The sequence below is a fragment of the Ochotona curzoniae genome, unplaced genomic scaffold (genome assembly GCF_017591425.1).
Source record: "Ochotona curzoniae isolate NIBS_2020 unplaced genomic scaffold, NIBS_Ocur_1.0 scaffold_3208, whole genome shotgun sequence".
Classification (NCBI taxonomy): domain Eukaryota; kingdom Metazoa; phylum Chordata; class Mammalia; order Lagomorpha; family Ochotonidae; genus Ochotona; species Ochotona curzoniae.
Genome location: NW_024467106.1, coordinates 10,959,324 through 10,980,302, shown reverse-complemented (window position 1 = coordinate 10,980,302; position 20,979 = coordinate 10,959,324). Strand labels below are relative to the sequence as shown.

The window sequence follows — 20,979 nt, the reverse complement described above, 5'->3', positions numbered from 1 at the left end:
ACCTGTCTCACAACCAAAGCAGGGGAACCCAGGTGGGTGGCGTGGTGCCCCAGAGGAAGCCACCCTAGAGATGCTGCCATCTCACACCAAAGTGCCTGGGACAGAGGCCTGCCTCTCTTCTGATCCAGCGTCCTGCTGATGCACACCTGGGAGGCGGCAGGTGGCAGCTCAGGGGCTTGACTGCCTGCCACCCATGTGGCAGACAAAGATGGAGTTCCTGGCTCCTGCTTTTGGCCTGGTCCCATCCTAGCTGCTGCAGACATTTGGAGAGAGCAGATGGAAGATACCCATCTATTTCTCTCTCTCTCCTCCCCACCACATTCCAAAAAATTTTAAAAAAAAAAAGGCAAGACAAGAAATCTAATAGATTAAGCATCCACCTCTGTGTGCCAGAAAGCACAGTAGGCATTTGCTCACACATTAAATTTTATTCGCTTGTTTAATCCTAAAATAGATATAATAAACCCCATTGTAAAGGAGTAAATATTATTTAGAGAGGTTAAGTAGTTGGCTCAGAGGTGAAGCACCTCTAATGAAACCGAGACTGCAAACCAAGCCCCGCACTGCTTTCCACTATTCCAAAGATGCCTCCGAGCACTGCTACGTTCCTGATGCATCTTCATCAAAGCAGCTCCCGGGTACCCATCACTTACGGGTCGCTGGGTGTTACGCAACTGCTGCATCCTCTACCCTATAACCTTACAGCCAAACCCTATTTTCCTGATAACAGAACCCCTCATTTGGAGGGGCAGTCACCGGTTCACAGTCCACCAGCTAGGAAATGATGGGACCAGGATTCAGACACAGTTTGACTCCCAAGTTCTCAGCCTTTACAGACTCTTACAAGAGACTCGAATTTCACCAAGAGGAACTGTATGTGGGGTAACACCATACCAAGAATTGAAGACACACTGCAGTATGCATCTCAACTCCCAAATAAAAGATGAATTCCAAAAGAAAATAAAAATAAAAATAAAAAAAGATGGATCCCAATGAAGCCATCCCATCTATCTTGACAACAGGATGCTGGTGTTTTGAACACTGTCTATAACTCCAATGTCACAATACACTTCAATGGCAGAATGACGGACTTGTGACTGCCGCTGAAGGAATATACTGTGGTAACAATAACAGGGGAAAACAGAAGCAGACAATGTGGAAGAGTGAGCTTGCAGAACTATATCATGGAACATAAAAATGAAAATTAAAAAAAGAAACTGGAATTCACAAAGACTGAACCTCTAACAGGTCATGTAGACTGCAGGGTCACTTTTATTTTACACGAATGCCGACGCGCAATCTTTACATCAGATTTTTTTATTAAAAGAGGAGAGGATTCTGAAATGGGTAAACCAACTAACCAACCAACCTCCTGCAGGCTGTGTTCTTAGTCCCACAGCTCACTAAAACACCTACTAATCATCAGCACGTTTGCACTTGGAGCCATCCATCAATGAGCGTCTGTGACAACAGGGGCTGGGAGAACGGTTCAGGCTGAACTGGCCCGAGAGCAGATCTGCTCCTGCAGACCACACTGGATTAGCCAGGTACAACTCTAATTAGACTTCTGGGCTTCCACCAGCCAAAGGCAGCCCCACTGAGCTGAGTGCCTGGGACTGAAGCACGCACTTTGCAGGGCGCTGGGTGACAGGTCTCCGAGCAGATGACAGTACTGTAAGACAGGCCGGGTAATGGAGCCACACCACTTTCTAACAGATGCTGCTAACGAAGGAGAACACACAGGGGGTGACTTGCTCTACCCTCCCCGCATACCGAGTGCACTACTGAGTACCTGAGCCTGAGACGGCAAACCTCAAAGAAGCAAAGTTCCCCCCTCTCATACACACACACACACACACACACACACACACACACACACACACACACACACACACACACACTACACGGAAACTCTCAAGTTCCTGAGGCCAAGCAGAGCATCAGAGCCAGAGCTGGGAGGGCGGGGAGGCAAGACGCCAGGCAGCATTCCTGTTAGACACGTGGGAATGCCAGCTTACTCGCTTGCTTGTTTCTGCAGGGGCCTCCTGTGTGTCTTTGTGAAGTGTGGGTGCTGTGATGGCAAGGAGGTTACCCAACATGGCAGAGGGGCTCTGCGATCCTCACGCTTCAACCTCTGTCACTGCTGCGGTCACACAGCTTGTACTCACCACAGCCCAATGACAGTGCCCACACCGCCAAGTGAAGAAGCTGCAAATGACAACACATGCTGAGTCAACTGGCACCAAGTCGCTGCCATCACAGCAAAGTAAAACCCACAAACATGACTGGCTCTCACGGCCCAGCTTCTCGCCGTGTGTGCCGGATGGGACACAGCGAATGTACCCGCCGTCACCCAGGGCGCCTTTTCAGCCAAGCCATCGTCTCCCTCCGAAATGGTTAAGAACGGGCACAGTGAGACTGGTGTCAATGCTTCTAGTCTGGGCAAAGGATGGTTTGATCACATCCAAAAGAGAGCTGATTGTAACGATCCCTGAGTTCTAAAGGGAAGCCAAAGACTAAGTCTGTCTGACAGGGATCCCGGGAACAGGCTGGAAGTCAGGGTCCTCTAGGAACAGGGCTGCAGTTATTTCCAGCTGCCTTTGCAGATTTTCTAACTACAGGGACGGCAAACTTCAATCCTTACAAGCTTACCAACACGGATGACACACATCCGGCCCTATACACAATTGCTTCTACTGAAGGGGGTATTGTTGAGGACCCCTCGCACTGCTCCGAATCCTCTTCGTAGACACCGACCCGAGGCAATCCTTCCCGCAGGCTCAGTGCCAGTGAAAGCTGTCTTTTCATCTAAACATGCTTATCATGCAGACACTGGGGACCTTGTGTCGGGATTTCCCTTTTTACTCTCACTACCAGGAGCTGCCAGCTGAATGCTAAGTCCCCTCTTTGGCTCTGAGAAGGGCATCGCGCCGTGCGCTCTGACGCACTCAGCTGGGGTTCCATTTGCCTGGTCGCCCCTTTGTCTGTCTGACCCTCCTGCCTTTCCCTTCATCTCCACTCTGTCCTTGCACAGTGTGCTTTTCCATAGCTTCTGCACATGGTTTGCGAAGAAAGGAACAAATGACAATTTAAACTGTTTCAATTAATCAAGATACTGCAAGCTGATCTTTCTTGAGAATGTACAAGGGGTCTTCAAAGTGTTCATGGGAAATGTGTATTATGAAAGGCCAGGCGTGGGTCTCACCCTGTTTTGGCACCAAAACTAACTTACCTTCTAACTGCATATGCTCATGAATTGCCTAGAGTCACCCTTATATTTTATTCTGATCTGGCAGGAAGATGAACGTATGTTGGCATCTCACAGCTTTGCTGATGTAACTAACGAAGGCTTGCAAAGGCACACAGGTATGTCGGCTAGAGCCAGATCACACATACAGCACATGCATCTACAGATTTTATTTATAGGAAACGTACAGTTACAGAGAGAAAGAGAGAGAGACAAAGAGACAGATCTTCCATCAGCTGGTTTACTCCCCAAGTGGTCTGAACAGCTGGAGCTGGGCCAGCCCAAAGCCAGGAGCTTGGAACTAGGAGCGTCTTCCAGGTCTCCCACATAGGTCCAAGGGGCCAACCACTTGGACTATCCTCCACTGTTTTCCCAAGCATACTGTCAGGGAGCAGCCAGGCTTTGAACCAGCACCCATATGGGAGGCCACCATCACAGGCTACGGCTTTACCTACAACCAGCACAATGTGGGCCCAGGCAGCACTTTCACAGTGACCATGGTCGAGTCATTTACACTTGACCTTAGCCAAAAGGCTGAGAAGCCATTATGGTCAAGTCATTAAATAAGGAGGCCAAGCCACCTCTGTGAAATGGGAATGGCATTCTCTGCGCCCAAACACAGGGCTGTAGGGATCAGAGTGTACAATCCAGATGAAGGCTCACACCTCTAAGTCTATCAGCTTAAGCAGCAACTGTCCCTGCCGAAGAGAGTGCTGAAAACACAGCCGACTGCACACTGAGAACAAGAGTGTGTGTGCTTTGGACATCTTTCTTACCAACAGTTTCTTTCCGTACTTGTGGGATGCAGCAAGGTTGAAGAACAGAGAACCACAGCTGAATATTCAAGAGTCCTTGTGAGCGAAGCCTCGAGAAGCACCAGGTGAAGCCATAGAAGCTGCACCTGAGAGCCCCCTTCCCCCACAGGAGCTCCTTCTCTGGCCCTGAACCCTGACCTCTTGGAGCCGCACTCACATGCCCCAGGAAGGTCTGTCCTCATCTCCCCATCTCCTGGCTCACCGTCACCTGCTATCCTCCGGCAGCCGTTAGTCTGGTCTTCCTAAACTGCAACTCTGCTCCTGTTAGTCCCGCCCTTACCCTCTCCCTCCCCAGGAGTCCCAAGGCCTACAGCTCACGTGCAAGCTCCCCAAACCTGCAGCCCAGGCCCTCTGCAAGCCCACCTTTCTCCAGATCAACACCCTGTCATGTTCCTAGCAGCCAATGCCCTTCACTAAGACCCCACTCTACTTCTGAACACAGCCCGTTAACCGGTTCAGCAGCTGCTTTCCGGGGAGCCTCCTGCAGCCCTCTCACTGGCTTCCAGCGATAGTCTGTTTACATCTCTGTGCTGGGTTTGCCCCAGCCTGGGACGAGGGCCTGCACAACAGCCCATGTTGCTGAAGCTGGGAGGGAAACCTTTCTTCTGTCAGGCCAGAAACAGAGACGACTGAAAAGCTGGGAGTTTTGTCTGTTCCCACCCAAAAGCACCAGCTGCAGTAGCAGCTGGTGGTGACAGCGGTGACAGGAGATGGGATGCAAGCTCGTGAAAGACCCTACTCGACGGAAACATCCAGCAAGACCAGCAGCGGCAACACGCTGGGGCTCCACATGGCCATCTACTCTAGCACCCCCAACAGATCCCCCCACTAAGCCTCTCAACAAGCCAGCACCCCCAATCCCAGGAAAGCATTCAGGCGAGACAGACACAGCCAAACTCTTAGAAAGTAAGCAGAACCAGCACTGTGTCGCTATCTATACACATGCCCGAAGGAAAACCCTGGCCAAGCCATCTTGTCAGAAATATATATGTGACCTGATACACAAAAGCAGTCACGAAGGGCTGCCAGGCAGCTCTGAGCCACAGGCACATGCACCTGACACAGGCATTTAGAGTCCACAGCTGGTGTTCCGCTCTGCACACTGCCCTCCAACAAAATCCCACTTCCTCGCTGGGCCAGCCTCGGCCCTTCCAAACGTGGCCTCAGAGGAAGCTGCCACTGATGTTGCACACAGACACACTGGCTGGCGTGCCCACGTGCGCACACACACACACCAACACACTTCTGCCAAAGCAAGGCAGCCACATGACCCAGGCTGGTCTGCTCAATATGTCACCCAACTGGCCTCACTGACAAGACGATGACAACGAGGGTGGCAGAGTAAGGGCCTTCTTCTCCAATACACTGGGAAGACGCAATTCCAGCAGGGATGGCACAAGGCGACCCCTCACTCAAACCGGAGTAAGCCGATGCAGGAGAACACAGCCAGCTCGCAGACACAGCGCGCGTCCTGCCGGTGAGCCAGGGCCTCCATCCCGCCAGCAACTCAGCCTCAAAAGGCAAGAAGCTTCCCTTTTCACCACCCGTAGTGCACACGGCGCCTGTGCCACCCGCAGGGACGCCCCACTCCCGCAGACTGCGGCCTGCTAGTGAAAATGTGAGCATCTCTCTTACACAAGGATACCTGTTTTTACCAACGGCAGACAAAAATCTTCAGCAGCATCAGAGTTGTAAGAGAAATCTGAAGGGGGAGAGACGGAAGCAAATCACAGCAGGTCTGCTGGAGGAGTGTCATCTGGACTTCGAAAGGTTCACCAAGACAAAGTTTCAAGGTAGAATCATTTACATGTGACTTGGGCATATACAACTGTGTGTGTGTATCTGCACCCCCACCTGCCATTCAAAGTTACAGAAAAACATTTTTATACCAACACTGAAGAGGTATGGGGCAAGAAATTACATTAACCTAAAAAAAACCTTGCAAGCAACTATAAAGAATATAAAGATGGATTATGAAAGCTACAACCCTACACACACACACACACACACACACTTTGTATATCTATGTATGTCACATTAATTAGCTCTGGACTTGAAACTGCTTTGCATCTCATCACATATAACATTTTTCATGTCCCTTAGCAAACCCTGCAGAAATGATGGCTTGTGTTTCTATCAACATTTAAATAAGATACACTAGGTGTGCAATAACACTGAATAAACATAGGGGACAGGTATTTTAATAGCATGCAATAGACTGCTACACTGCACTATTGCCAGTGGCCGTATAAACCGGGCCGGCCTCTCGGACAACTTGGCAGCCTGAACAGCCCGTGTAAAAAATTCATACCACCTGGCCCAGCAGCCTCACTGCTCACGTCTGCCTAGGACTTTCAAGAGAAAACTCCTTCATGTTCCAAGATGCTAGTTGGGGCAGTCAAGAGTCAAACTGCTCAACGAAGGAGGACGTTCGCGGGGGAGCTTCATGAAACCTACTCCGTGAAAATAAGAGACTTTCAGTTGATCATGGTGGACGCATGCCACGAACACGGGAAGGAGACCGGGGCGAGGCACAGCAAGGCGCCGTTCGCACCTACTTTGGTGAGCAGAGAACATAGAAGAGGATTAAGCTGCTGCTGACACTGGGAGCCCGCCACACCCATACGAGCAGGAAGACTGAAACAGTGGCAGCTGTTCTGTTCGGGTGATGGAGCTGCAGCTGATGTTTGCTCACTCTTGCAAATTTCTGTTATTGCCCGCTTCGTGTTGGTGAAAAGTGAGCAAGCCACACCAAGGCTTGTTTCTACTTTTCTCTTCAGCATTAAAACTGGGATTTCAAATGATGGACCCCGGCGTGCTGCAGCCACGGCGCCCCCAAGAACTAACCACTGGGGCTTTCTGCCACGCTCTCTTCCCTCCTGGCTCAGCTGGTCCTCATGCGAGAGCAGGCCAGCACAGTGGCCACCTCGCCAGGGTGATATGTCTGGATGGGACTCTCAGGAAGGATTAAATTCAAACACACCGAACACTTCAGTTTCAGTATAATTGAAATTTAATATCCCTACCAAAGTCAGAGAGAATTTTTCAATGCTAATACTTCAGGCTGATTGGAGCCTGAAAAAGAGATCGCTTAGAAAAACCTGGTGCAGTCTTTCTGGAAAATCACTTGAGTGTAAGAAAGTCTTCAAAATATTCATTTTTTGGGGGGGGGCCCAGTAGCTAACCTTCTATCAGAAATAATCAGTAGATAAATATTTATGTACAAGGATGGTTGCTGCAGCATTTGTCATAAAGCAAAAAAAAAGGGAAATGTCTTCCACGCCCTACAATAGGGAAGATATGAATAAACTGTAGCATGTCCAAGTGATGAAACAGTATGCCGGAACCAAAAAAAAAAAAAAAAAGCCACCATATTTTTGAAAAACTCATGACACAAAGACAGACACGCCAACCAGACACAAACCTGCATTTTCAGCTTGATATCAATAATGTGCATTATTGTGTGTAATGTGTGAACAGGAGAAACAGACAAAAGGACCGAAACGTCAAAATGTTAAGACGAGTCACGTCAACGTGTTGAGAGGATAAGTAAAATATCCTATGTTTCTCGAGCTTTTCTCAGTTTTCTGCCCCGAACATCTGCCTGGAACCACAGTCATGCCACCTGCAGCCACATGCACGGCGCGCCAAGGGGACTCACGTGGATGGCGCGGTCTCCCTCGCTCTTCTCGCCACGGGCTTCCTCCAGGGCCTGCGCCAGCCTCTCCCGCTCCTGCCGCAGCTCGCTCAGCTCCTGGGTCACCTTCTTCAGGTCCCGGCGCAGCCTGTGGTTCTCGGTGCTCTGGCTGAGGTTCTCGGAGTGCAGCTCGGCCAAGAGCGCCTCCTTCTGGGCCAGGGCGGTCTCGTAGTCTTGAGACTGCTGGAGGGGAAGGGACAGCTGGAAGGCTGTAACTTCAGCAAAGGTCAAGCGTTCACTTACAACATTCTTATTTCATTAATACATAACCAGCTGAGAAAAATCCAGCTGACTGTCAAGCATCTAACAAATGTTGTAATCTACCAATAAGCACAAAGACCCAACTGGAACAAGTTTTCATTTATCGAGCAAAATTGTTCGAGACTTCCCTGGTGAAGAGCATGCTGTTAAACAGCACTTCATAGTCAGACTTCAAGTAGTGGCCAAAGCCCTAGAAGTCAGGAAACCTGCCACGAGGAATGTCAGCTGATACTGCCCCCTGGGCCAGGTGACAACCAAGTGTCCAAGAGTTCAAGCAGAGCAAGCGGAAGCAGCCTCGTAGCACAACCGCTTAAGCCACCACCTGCCACGCTGGCATCTCACACGAGCGCAAGCTGCGGTCCCGGGGAGTGAACTCCTGCTAATACGCCTGGAAACGCAGGAGAAGAGCCCCAACGCCTGAGCCCCTGCTTCTCTTGTGAGAGACACAGAGGAATCTGCAGGCTCCCAGCTTAGATCTGTCCTAGCCCCAGTCTTTGCGGCCGTTTGGGGAGTAAACCAGGAAATTTAAGATCCTCCCTCGGTTGCGTGTTCACTCGCTCTGTAATCCTACCTTTCAGGTAATTCAACAAAAGCTAATTAGCATTTCCTATGAAATTTCTTTTTAATTATTTTTTCTGAAAGGCAAAGAAACAGAAAGAGTTGGGGAGAGACAGGGAAAAAGGGGGACACAGAGAGAGATCCTCCATGAGCTGGTTCACTCCCCAAATGGCTGCACCGGATGGGGCTGCGCCAGGCTGAAGCCAGGCACCAGGTCTCCCACGTAGGGACAAGGACCCAAGCGACTGGGACATCTCCTGCCTTCCCAGGCATGTTAGCAGGGAACTGGACTGAAACTGGTACCCAGCTGCAGGCCGTGGTTTTACTACACCACAACATCGGCCCTTTCCGAATCCATTTCTGGAGGATTCCTTCCAACATACTGAGCATGTGCCCCCGTACACGTATGTGCGGATCTGCAGGGCTCATCCAAGCCCTCCCCTCCCAACATTCACTGGCAGAAGAAGTTCAAACATGGCAGAGGGAAAAAAAAACCCTCACAAAGTCATCCATTACAGAATCATTCCTAACAGTGTAACAAACAACCTCAATATGCATCAATACGAACATGGATCAAGTATGACACACAGATAAGTCTTAGAGCTACACTGTCAAAGAATTAACATGAGAATATATCTAAGTTAACAATTTATATGAAAAAGGAGAACAACAAATTGTAAATATTCTTAAAAAAAAACTATACAGCGAGAAGTATACACGGAAAACATCAAAATGTCCACAGTGGTTGAGTGATTTCCAGATTTCCATTTTTTTTTTCTTCTTTCCAGTCTTCTGGGGTAAATTTTTTTTTCGGAAAAATAATCAGAAACAAATAACCATTTTTTTTTCATCTGTTCTCTGAATTAGACTGAGGCTCAAGATGAAGAATTCAAAAAGCATGTCAGCTGCCTGGGTCCCCACTCCCACTGTGGAATGAAGGCCCCAGCTCCGCAGCCCTGCTGGGAAGCCAGCACAGCGCCATCTCGTGGCAGCTGTTGGGAGAGGCCGCTCTCATTAGCGCAACCCGGCGGCCAACCGGATCTGCGGGCGTAGGCGACTGAAGCCAGGCATCTGTCCCTTGTCCCCCACCTGCTTCCTAGGACACAGCAACACAGAGTGCTAAACAACGCCTGCTAAGTGCTCGCCCGGACAGCGACCTGTTACAGTGCTGATCACACAGGCAGGGCCAAGCACTTTACACACCTCACACTTCTCTTTCTCAAACCAACCCTACCAAGCACTCGTTACTGTCCCCCTTTAGGTAACTGAGCCTTGGAACCGCTAAATGACGAGCCTGTCATCAGATGTGATTAATCTGGGATTCCAATCACTGCAGAGCCTGTGTTCTCGGCTCAGCGTTACACTACCTTGCCCTTACCGAGAAGATTCCAATTAACACCAATAAACTTTGCAAGAATTAAAACGAGGAGACTGCGCTTGAGGGGAGCAGGCTAGAGACGGAACACCAGTTAGGGACTCGTTAGACACGATTATCAGTAGTGTTATAAAGTGACGACGTTCTGGAAGGTTAGCACGTACAGTAATGACAAAGCCTTTTTAACAACCCATGCTTGTGAGTCTGGTATTCGGCACCACTGGTACGGCGCCGCTCAGCCGTGCGCGTCCCACATCGGAGTGCCTGGGGTTCAAGCCCCTGCTCTCCTCCTCCAGCGTCCTGCGCGCAAGCAGACGATGGCTCAGGCAGCTGGAGCCTCGCCACGCAAGGGGGAGACTCAGGCTGAGTTCCAGGTTCCCAGGCCTCGCTTGCCCAGTCGCAGCTGGCATGGGACACTGAGGAATGAGCCAGAAGACAGAAGTTCTCACTTTTCTCACTTTCTCTCTGCATTTTTCTTTTTTTTTTTTTTTAAAGATTTAATGGGCCCGGCGTGGTGGCGTAGTGGTTAAGGTCCTCGCCTTGCACGCCCGAGATCCCATGTGGGCGCCGGTTCTAATCCCGGCAGCCCCGCTTCCCATCCAGCTCCCTGCCTGTGGCCCGGGAAAGCAGTCGAGGACGGCCCAAAGCTTTGGGAACCTGCACCCATGTGGGAGACCCGGAAGAGGCTCCTGGCTTCAGATCGGCATAGCATCGGCCCGTTGCGCTCACTTGGGGAGTGAATCATCGGACGGAAGATCTTCCTCTCTGTCTCTCCTCTCTGTATATCCGCCTTTCCAACTGGAGGAGGAGAGACAGACATCTTCCGTCTGATGATTCACTCCCCAAGCAACTGCAATGGCTGGAGTTGTGCCGATCTGAAGCCAGGAGCCAGTAGCTCTTCCAGGTCTCCCATGCGGGCGCAGGGTCCCAAGGCTTTGGGCCGTCCTCGACTGCTTTCCCAGGCCACAAGCAGGGAGCTGGATGGGAAGCAGAGTTGCCACAATTAGAACCAGCACCCTCACGAGATCCCAGCGAGTTCAAGGCGAGGATTTTTTAGCCACTAGGCCATGGCGCCAGGCCCTCTCTCTGCATTTCTAATTAACTGATTAAATTTTTCAATGACAGAAACCCAGGCTCAAAGAGCACATATTCATAGATTCTATCCATTTAACGAAAATACTTTCCGAGTTAAATTGTCCTTAGTGGTTCCTTGAGAAACATCCTTGAAGAGCTCTTTTCTCTCATTCTGCATGTCGCCAATTCAGGCATGGTCATAAACTGAAAGCCAGCTGCAATATTAATCAGAACAGGGCCCAGCACAAGAGCCTAGCAGGTAAAGTCCTCGCCTTGAACACACTGGGATCCCATAGGGGCACCGCTTCCCATCCAGCTCCCTGCTTGTGGCCTGCGAAAGCAGTCGAGCACGGCCCAAGGCCTTGGGACCTTGCACCCATAGAGGAGACCTGGAACAAACTCCTGGCTCCTGGCTTCAGACTGGCTCAGCTCCAGCCATTGTGGCCACTTGGAGAACGAACCAGTAGATACAACATCTTTCTGACTCTCCTTCTCTATATAAATCTGCCTTTCCAACAAAAATATATATTTTTAAAAAGTTACCAAGCAAAATAAATACATATTATGATTCAGCTTAACTTTTCAAAGGTGATTTTTATAAACATATATGTATGTACGTATGTATAGAGACGCACTGAACAGCTAAGGCATTGGCAAGGCGAGCAGCCCTAAGGTCAGTTTATTGGAGAGTTCTACCAGCTTCCTTCAACTCTAAGCACTTCACAGGTTCCCCACAACATGCATCTTCACTTCTCGGCCTGGAGCGAGGACACGGTTTCCAATTCGGGAATGCTTGTCTGTAATCGCTGTGTGGGCGGCACCGCGAGCCCACGGACACCACGAGCCCACGGACACCGCGAGCCCACGGACAAGCTGCCCAGTGCTGCCTGCAGGGGCATTCCTGTCTCTGGGACTCTGCACTGTGGAAGCTGCCCCAACGGCCTAAATGCCACTGGCAGCAGCATCTAGGTCAAGCCTCATGCCAACCTGATGGACTGACGCTGTTTTACTCACACTGCAATTACTTCACATCACATGATGGCCCAAAAAGATCCCAGGATCTAAAAGAAAATGCATTTACAAATGTCTATCAGACATCCAAATAATATTGACCTCAAATGAAGTAAGGGTATTCTGTGGCTTTTAATGGAAAGAAATACTTTTAAAAAATTTTTTTGAAGGCTTATTTTTTTTTTTTTTTGGAAAGGCATTTTTATAGAGAGAAGAAGAGACGGAAAGATCTTCCATTCATTGATTCACTCCCAAGTGTGAGTCAATCCGAGAGACCTGGAAGCCAGAAACCAGGAGCTTCTTCCGGGTCTCCCATGCAGGTATAGGGTCTCAAGGCTTTGGGCCATCCTCACCTGCTTTCCCAGGCCACAGGCAGGGAGCTGGATGGGAAGCAGGGTTGCTGGAACAGGAACCAGAGCCAATATATGGGGATATGTACACTGCAGACAGAGGATTAGCTTGCTAGGCCACCACACTGGCCCCAGAATTTCAGCTTTTAAAGCTCACTGCTTTCTAAGCAAGGGGAAATTCCCAGTCCACTATTAACTTAGCCCCATTTCATCAACTACTGTCAAAATGGTGGAAGGAGGCAGTTCTGAGATCCCAGACGTGCAGATCTGCCTGTGTCCCCGGCGACCATGATTTAAACCCAGTTACTTCGACTATGCCTATTGTGAGCCAACACTCTACAAAAGATACAGCACAGGGCATGAATCCTGGGACTCAAATGGCCTTAAAATCACATTTCACTTCTAACTCCTACTTTGTAACTGAAAGCAACACTGGCAAAGGACAGGAAGAGAACACGGAGGAAAGGCAGCGTGGACTCATCTTGATCATGGAACTTTTCTGATGTGTGATTAGCAACAGGCCCAAACTGCAGAAGGAAACGAAGAACAAGATAAGAAAAGACCACAAGAATTAAAAACAAAAGTCAAAATTAGAACGAGGGAAGACCACGGCAGGGACCGGCAGGGGCCCTGGCAGTAAAAAGTTGTTGCAGAGAAGAGCAAAAAGATCAAAATGTTAAGGCTGCCAAGAAGCTGGAAGGGAGCAAGGTAGGACTGCAGCGTCCAGAGGAGGAAAGGTCAGGGGTGATGGGCCGTGGGGTCCCAAGATCAAATCCTGCTTCCCTCACCCAGTCCATGCCCCTGGGCAAGATCCTTGCTCCTCACAGACAAAGGAGGATATTAACTGAACTACTTCACAGAATTGCTGGCCAAGAGCTGAGATCATCTGTGGGGGACGCTTAGGAGGCCTTGACACAAAATATGTGTTCAATGAAGACCTGCTGTTGTGTGCTATTAATGCATTTCAATCCTGGCCCTGCCGCTTTGCTAGCTGTGTGTCAGGGGGAAAGCTGCACACCCTCACTGAGCTCAAAACCGCACCACCACAAGGGGGGTGTGGGATGACCTTCCCACAGGGTCAGGAAGATCAAAAGAGACCATGGACATATCTCGCACTGTCTGAAACTTGGCACCGAGTAAACTCAGCATCCCAGGTCCGGGGGTGGCCGTCGTCATCACCGCTGTAGCGAGGAGGGGGCTGGAGGCACTCCCAAAGCTGGCAGGGACTTTGCCTGTAATGAGGCCAGGTGAATCCTGCCACGAAAGACCACCCACAGCTTCCCTTATTAAAAATCATCCAGGTTTCAAAGTCCTGACCTCACCAGGAAAGAGAATCAAAGCGATGGAAACTTGAACCAAAGTGAACACTTACCTGCAATTTCTGGGCCTGCGCTGTCTGTGGGGCTTCTCTGGCTTTGGCCAAGGCAGCACTGAGTTCTTTGATTTCAGACTGAAGTTTTGCAACCTAGGGAAAATAAGGAATAGCAGCCAACTATGCAACTGGGCTCTCTTTTCTCTGCCCAGCCCAAATGTTCCTCCTCCTCACGGCACAGACGTGCAACTATGGATGCTATGGCCAGAAGAGACCCAGTGGGACTTGTAGCCTGGCCATTTGCTAATTGGATGGCTCCAGGCAGAGTATTCACTCTCTTTCACGGTCAAGTCCCTCAACTGTAGAAAGAGGATTCCACTACTCACCCAACCCTACAGTGCTGTTCACTCTGTATCTTCTAGTGACATATTCCTGTATCCCAGAGTCAGCGACGATGCCCATGGCCACACCCTGGACTTGGTCAGCACTTACAACAGCTCCTCCACTAGGTCTGAAGGTCTCCATCTGCAGCTGCGCCTTGAACTCCTAACACCCAATGCAACTCCTCTCACTGTGAGCCAAATATCCTGCTGCAGATGAGTGGTGCCACCACCTCTAGCACTGCCTCGGCTTCTTCAACAACGAAGTTTCCTGGGCAGCTTCTTGCACCTGCAACCACACCTGTGGTCTCCTTTGTGCATTTCTCTCTGCACCCCAACACTGTGATGTCCCCTAGAGTGCCATCCTTCAGCTCCTGGGATATGGGGGTCAACGCTCAGAATCTGAATTCAGAGCTGCACATGAGTGGCTCCCGGGTCAGCCCCTTCAAGCCAGGGCTCTCTCCAAGCCTCAGACCTGCACATCTGTCTGCCCCTGGACACCTCACCTGGTCGGCCAAGGTCACCTCCTACTGAGTCAGTACTTTCTGAACAGATATATCACCCCATCTAAGCCTCAGCGTTCCATCTCTGGGCCTGGAGCTCAGTCGCTGGTACCCCGCACTCCTAGTTAGGCAGTCAGAACTCCTGGGAGTAGGTCAACCCTGACGGCTCCTTCTCTGAAATCCTCCATCTAGCCATCAGTTACTCGGATTTTGCTTTTGATCTTTCATTCCTTCTAACCTGACTCCTCAAACACTCCCCTTGCTCCTGCGTTGTAATGTGACCACTGCTCCCAGGCAGCCTTTCCTGCGTCTCTCAGCAGCTCCTAGCTCCCTGCTCTGTTGTCTCCCTCCTACGGTCCCTAAATACAGCCAGAGCGCTCCCTAAAATGGCCCAACTGATTAACCCTCGGCAATGGCCCAACTGATTAACCCTCCACCTGCCAGCACCAGCATCCAATATGGGCACCGGTTCATGTCCCGGCAACTCCACTTCCATCCAATTCCATGTTTATGGACTGGGAAAGAAGTCAAGGATGGCCCAAAGTCTTGGGACCCTGTACCCATGTGGCAGAGTCAGAAAAAGCTCCTGGCTCCTGGCTTCCGATCAGGTCAGTTCTGGCCACTGCGATCATTTGGGGAGTGAACCAGTGGATGGAAGACCTTTCTCTAGATCTTTCCTTCTCTCCATAAAATCTGCCTTTCCAATAAAAATAAACAAATCTTTAAAAGAGAAAAAAAATGGAAAGGGAAGAAAAGAAAGTGGGAAAAAAGGAAAAGAAAAGAAAGAAGATGAATCCAAGACCTTTCTCCTCACCAGCCTGTGGCGGACCGCCAGCCAGGCAGCTCGAGGAGTGGTCCCCTCACTGCCAGGTCCCCTGCAGCCCCTGGATCAACTTGCTGTCCCTTCCCTCCCTCCATCACAGCACCCGCCATTCCTCTCTCCCAGCAGACTGGGGAGCAGAACCAGGCTTCCCACCTGCATGTACAGCTCATGCAGACTGATCAGGAAACGGTGTGGAACCATCAGCCACTACCGTGTGGCTCCCCAGGGTGACCCCGGGGCTCTCCACCCTGACACTTGCTTCCCAAAGATGAGACTGGCCTTGTCCAACACAATAGCCACTGGGTACAAGTGCCTCTCAGCTTCTGAGACACGGGTGCCAGAATGAGAGGTACCCTGGCACAACTGCACTTCCCACAGTGCTGAAGAACAAATGTCAGACACCTCACTGCTACCTTCGTATGACCAATTACATGTTGAAACGGTAATGTTCGGGGGGACAGTATAGCTAAAATTAATTTCTCATTTCTTTTTACTTCTTTTAATGAGGCTTTGACAAAAGCTCAAATTCTATATTTATGGATTTTACTTTTCATGCCATGGCACCACAACATAAGGCCCAGAAGAACCCCCTGCTGAGCCAAGGGTCCTGCTTTGCTCACTTTCTCTAGCATCTCAGCTCGGTTATAAACTTTTTATCTAAAGCTAAAAATTCAGAATCGGACAAGCCAGGCTCAGAAACTAATAAAGAAAAATCTCACCTCAGGTGTATCAGACACACATACCTCTTTTTCCTTTGACTTTAATGCCATGGTTAGACCCTGGATGGCTTTGTCCCTCTTTAAACTGTTTTTCTTCTCCGTAGCAATTTCTCTCTCTTTCTCTCTCAGGTCCTCCTGAAGTGCCTAAATTAGATTAGAAAAAGATTCACTAAGTTGATGTGCTCCATCCAGCACGCACTGTAAATATATCTTTAAGAGCACACTCCGATGCAGTTCTTCTATCTTATTCCTGTCACCCTGTGATTAATGCTTCCAAGTCGAGCTGAACGCAGCGGCATCAGCTCCGCGGTACAGTGCTCCTGCTCACGGCAACAGGGCCGGGCGAGGGGAGGGATCCGACCAGCTAAGACGGCGGCAGCTATTCCTGTGGGAAGGACTGCAGCGCCTTCTGGAATCTGAATGCAGTCACGTCGGAGTCTTTGAATCCACACCAGGTTATTTGGGGGAAAATAACAGATCATTAATTTCATGGCTTTATGCTACGAAAGCTAGCCAAGAGTTGGGTCTGATGGAGACCGAGCTGTCCATTTCCAGTCTGAGTTCATTTCCGAAGGCAATCGCCAACTAGCAGCACCTCCCTCCCGGGCTGCCATGAGGATCAAACAGGAGAACGGCTGGGAAAGCACTTGGGAAGCTGGCAGGCGCGACACAGTGCCAGCCGCTGGGACCAGGGGTCCACAGGGGACGGGTTCCAGAAGCAGACTGGCACATCTGAATCCTGGCTATGTCTTTGCCCGGCCACGGGCTCGGGGGCAATGACCTCACCTCTCCGAGCCTCACATCCCACGCCTGCAAGACAGTTACTGCCAAGGCTGAGGAACGCTCTCCACCGACGCCCAGTGGTATTTAACACGTGACGGCCATGGTCACACATTATCATCCACTGCACTCCGAATAAAACAAGCGGCAAGAACAGCCTAACTTTCCAATACATTTCTACAAGTTGTATCGACATACCCGGATCCTCTCCTCGGAATTCTCCTTCTGACACTCCTTTCCTGTAGCCTAAGAGAAGAAAAGCGTTGGTGCCCTCAAGTGCATCATGACCCAACGGCCTGCCCAGAGCAAGCACAACAAGCCCCCTATTCACTCACTTTCCTCATTATGGCGGAGCGCATCTAAATGCCCATCTCTCGCTGCCTGCCCAGCACCCGGGGCCTACCGAACATGGGTGGGGACAGACTTACGTAAAGGCAAGCAACCCAGCACAGCCTAACCCAAGGCGTGCTGAACAAACTGCACAAGGCCAAGCAACGGGCGGCACTCAGGAGGTGGGGAAGTGGGTTAGGAAGACAAGTGGGAGATGATGAGAACTAAATTTCTGTAGCCAACGAGGACCCTGCGCACCCCAGATCACCCAGGACACTCCCAGGGCAGCAATGTGCCAGTGGCAGTAGCCACCCAGAGTCCAATGAGACCCACCTGCACTGTCCTATCCTGCCCACCATCTTGCAAACAACTTGCCCTTGAGGCCACCAAAGCAAGGGAAAAGCCAAGAGGCTCCGGGGTCCGCTGCTCGCAACCCCGGAGCCTGGAAGAACACAACAAACACGCTGAGCCTGTTTCTAAACTCAACAAGAGGTTTGTGGCCTCCCTGGCCAGGGGGATGGGAGGACTGGATGTGTGGGACACTGGTCCCGCACGGGCCCAACATGGGCGAGCTCCCCACTCCATCCCCACTGCCTCCCAAGTCTGCCATCAGCACAAAGGGACAGAAAGCCCAGGCAACCCACGAGCGCCAGCTGTGTACCAAGGAAACTTGGAAGAAAATAAAGTCCCCAGGCAACGACAAAGCAAAGCATCAAAACAGAGGCCAGCAGGTAAGCACCGTGCCTCCCAACCCTTTATACAAACAGAGCCCATCACAAGGAGATGGTTTCCACAGTCGGGGCCTGGGAGCTGCAGGCAAGGCAGGGGGCCCTCCTCCTTCTGCAGTCAGACTTGCTTCAGGCCCTTTGGGTCCCAGTACCTCACCTCGGCTACTCTCGCCTCCTCTTCCCCTCGGCGCACCCCGGGGGCCACGTTCCCATCAGGAGATGCTATCACAGACTTCTCTTCCAGGCGCTGAATTAAAGCTTCTTTGCTCTTCAAAGACAGCTTCAACTCCTCAATCAGTCTAAAAGAGAACAAAATTTAAATATTAACTCTAAGCTGTTCTCTGAGCAGGGAAAGGCAGAAAATGGGACTAGGAGTCTAGACGTGTCCAAGGAGGAACATGAATGGATTACATGCTGCAGGTCAGACACACAACCAGAGTCTAGGTAACAACACTGGCCCATGGCTGCGGACTGATCCCGGATGGCCAAGGCTACGCCCCGCTCTGTCACACCCTTTTTCAAAGGTTGCCAACAGCCCCTACTGCCAACAGCAGCACATCACTTAGGTTTTGGGCAGCAAAGCCTAGTCAAACACAAGCAACGCAGCAGCCCTGAAGGCAGGAAACAGGGCACTCACTCCGGAAGGCTTTTCAAAGTCCCAAAACACACTGCCTTTCCAGCCAGCACACAGCTTCGTGGCTCTGGTTCTTAGAGCCACTGACAACTCAGTCCCTTCTCCCACAGCACACCATCACCCTCGCTCGCTGCTGCCTTGCTTCCACTTCCCTCCCAAAGCCAGGCTGCCCTGTGCCTCAGTGCCTTTGCACATGCTCATCCCTCTTCCTGGAATGCCCCTCCCACCCACACATCCACCTCCACCTGGTAAACTGCTATGTATCCTGCCCCCTTCCCTGTCATCCCACAGCCCTAGGGCCCCATCAGGGAGAGCTGGACAAACGCCCCATGTCAGCAAATGCCCCAGGTCAGATACTCCTCGACCACAGCAAGTGATTTGGCCCCCTTGAGTCTGCACTTCCCAGACTATAAAATGGACAGAGATGACCTGCCAGTGCAAACGGGAGATAAACTGCTTAAAACAATCCAACACGGCTCCTGGTACGTGGCAGAATTCAATCCGTGACACTCAACAATTAGCATCTTTCCGGAGGAGGTGGGGGTGGTGTGGTTGGAGCCTCAGAAGAGCGTTTCTGTAGCAGAGCCTAGAAAGCAACTTTGATTGGTGGACCAAACACAGGCCTGGCCACCTGGCGGCTCTGCCCTGGTGAACAGCCGGCCATCAGGTGCAGGGGAGGAGGAGCGAGCAACCTAGGCCCCAGCTACAGCAGCTGCACTGCCCCCAAGCACCTGGCAGAAGAGTAAGATCGCCCTCTAGGGTTCAACTCTGAGATCGACATGTAAGTGCACAGGTAGATTGAACTACCCACCCTAAATGGATGAACTGTATCATACGGCATTCACAGCTCAATAAAACCGACCTCCTTTTCACTGGCCTTACATGAGGTTCTAGAGAGGAAATGGGAAAAGGGGACCAGGGCTTGTGTGATCTGTGACCAAACTGAAGCACCTGAATCCAGCAAGATAGCCCCCATATCTCCAGGTTTCCAAGATCACCTAGAAATCAGACTTCTGTGAGACACCTGGGTTTCAAACACCGGCAATTAATTACAACTCTTTATTTTCAACTTCTGTTTGGGGGACAGAGGAACCTGTAGCTGAAAGCCAAGAACTCAGTGCACATGCGTGGCAGAAACCCAGTGATTTGAGGTGTCACTGCCACCGCCCAGGGTGCCAAGTGGCAGGGGGCTGGAGCCCAGAGTCAAACCCGGAGACTCCACCGTGGGGCACACAGGTCCTCGCTGGCACCTCAGTTGCTAGGCCAAACACTGCCCCTAGTTCAGACTTCTGAGAACACGATGAGGGTCAAATAAAACACACCTGTCGGCCACGTCTGACCTGAGGTCAGAGGGAGTCAAGCAGCTGAAGCAAGCTCCCCTGAAGCGAGTGCTGGAAGCCCACAGAGCTGCTGGCAGTGCCCGGCCCTGCGAGGAGCCTCAATTCAGGTAAGCGTCACAGTGCCAGGGGTGGGTTCTGTCCATGGTGGTCAGTCTGTGCAACAGTCCCTGCATCCTTCTCAGGAGGACGTAACCAAAGACCTGCTCCAGTTCTGGCCCTGACTCAGTGCCCCAGGCAGGCCAGCCATCAGAAGCCTGGCACCTGGCTGCTGGGACGCTCACCATCTCAGAGCAACAGACACATTCACACATACAAATCAGGTCTCTCTGCCTCTCTGGTCAGACCTAAGGAGACTCCAGGAAAGGCCAAACTCAACCACTCCCTGCCTTGGAGACCCCATCACCTGACCATAAAAAGCACATCTCACCTGACTCCCTGACTTCTGAGGAGCCCTCCCTGCCCCGCCCCCAGGCAGAGCCACTCCCCTGCTCTTGAACCCTGAAAGTACCCTATCCCAGCAGCAATCACCACTTCCCTTGTTCCTTCTCGCCCAAGTAGCCAGGATGGTCTGTTCTCAGCATCCACACCAAGGAATGACAGCAGCCGAGGAATGACTCCAGACTGCCTTTAACCCAAGCTGAGACCACATCACCCACACCCACATGCTCGCAGACCCCTCAGCCTCACACCCAACAAAAAGCAACCTCTTCACTTCCCTTCCACCCACACATCCATCTTGCCCTCTTACCTTGTAAACTCAGCAAACTGCACTCCTAACCACACAGTTTTTGCTCATGCCTGAACCTGCATGAGAAGGCAGCCCTGCCTTCCCTTCCCTCCTCTCCTGTCGAGCCCTAGGGTCACCATGTCCACTCTGCCATCCATCCAGCTCTGCCTGCTTCCCTCTACTTCCTGTTCTGTCTCCTGAGTGCCATCACACCGTCTTGTCTGGACTTCGGGGTTAGCCTGAGAATAGGGCTCCTGTACAGCCCCAATGCCAATCCTTCCCCAGAGGCTAGCCAGGGGCCCTTGGGAAATCCAA

The 20,979-nt window shown here is 51.1% G+C and overlaps 1 protein-coding gene across 1 annotated transcript in view; it reads right to left on the bottom strand.

Annotated features, from left to right (window-relative positions):
- CDK5RAP2 (CDK5 regulatory subunit associated protein 2) overlaps positions 1–20,979 on the bottom strand; it is a 173,868-nt gene that overhangs the window by 110,751 nt on the left and 42,138 nt on the right. Inside the window, exons 8-12 of the mRNA XM_040963828.1 lie at positions 18,121–18,262; positions 17,104–17,151; positions 16,150–16,269; positions 13,761–13,853; positions 7,724–7,942 (exon numbers count right to left, since the gene is read on the bottom strand). Of these exons, the coding sequence (XP_040819762.1) occupies positions 7,724–7,942; positions 13,761–13,853; positions 16,150–16,269; positions 17,104–17,151; positions 18,121–18,262 (622 nt within the window). The remainder of the gene's footprint in view (positions 1–7,723; positions 7,943–13,760; positions 13,854–16,149; positions 16,270–17,103; positions 17,152–18,120; positions 18,263–20,979) is intronic.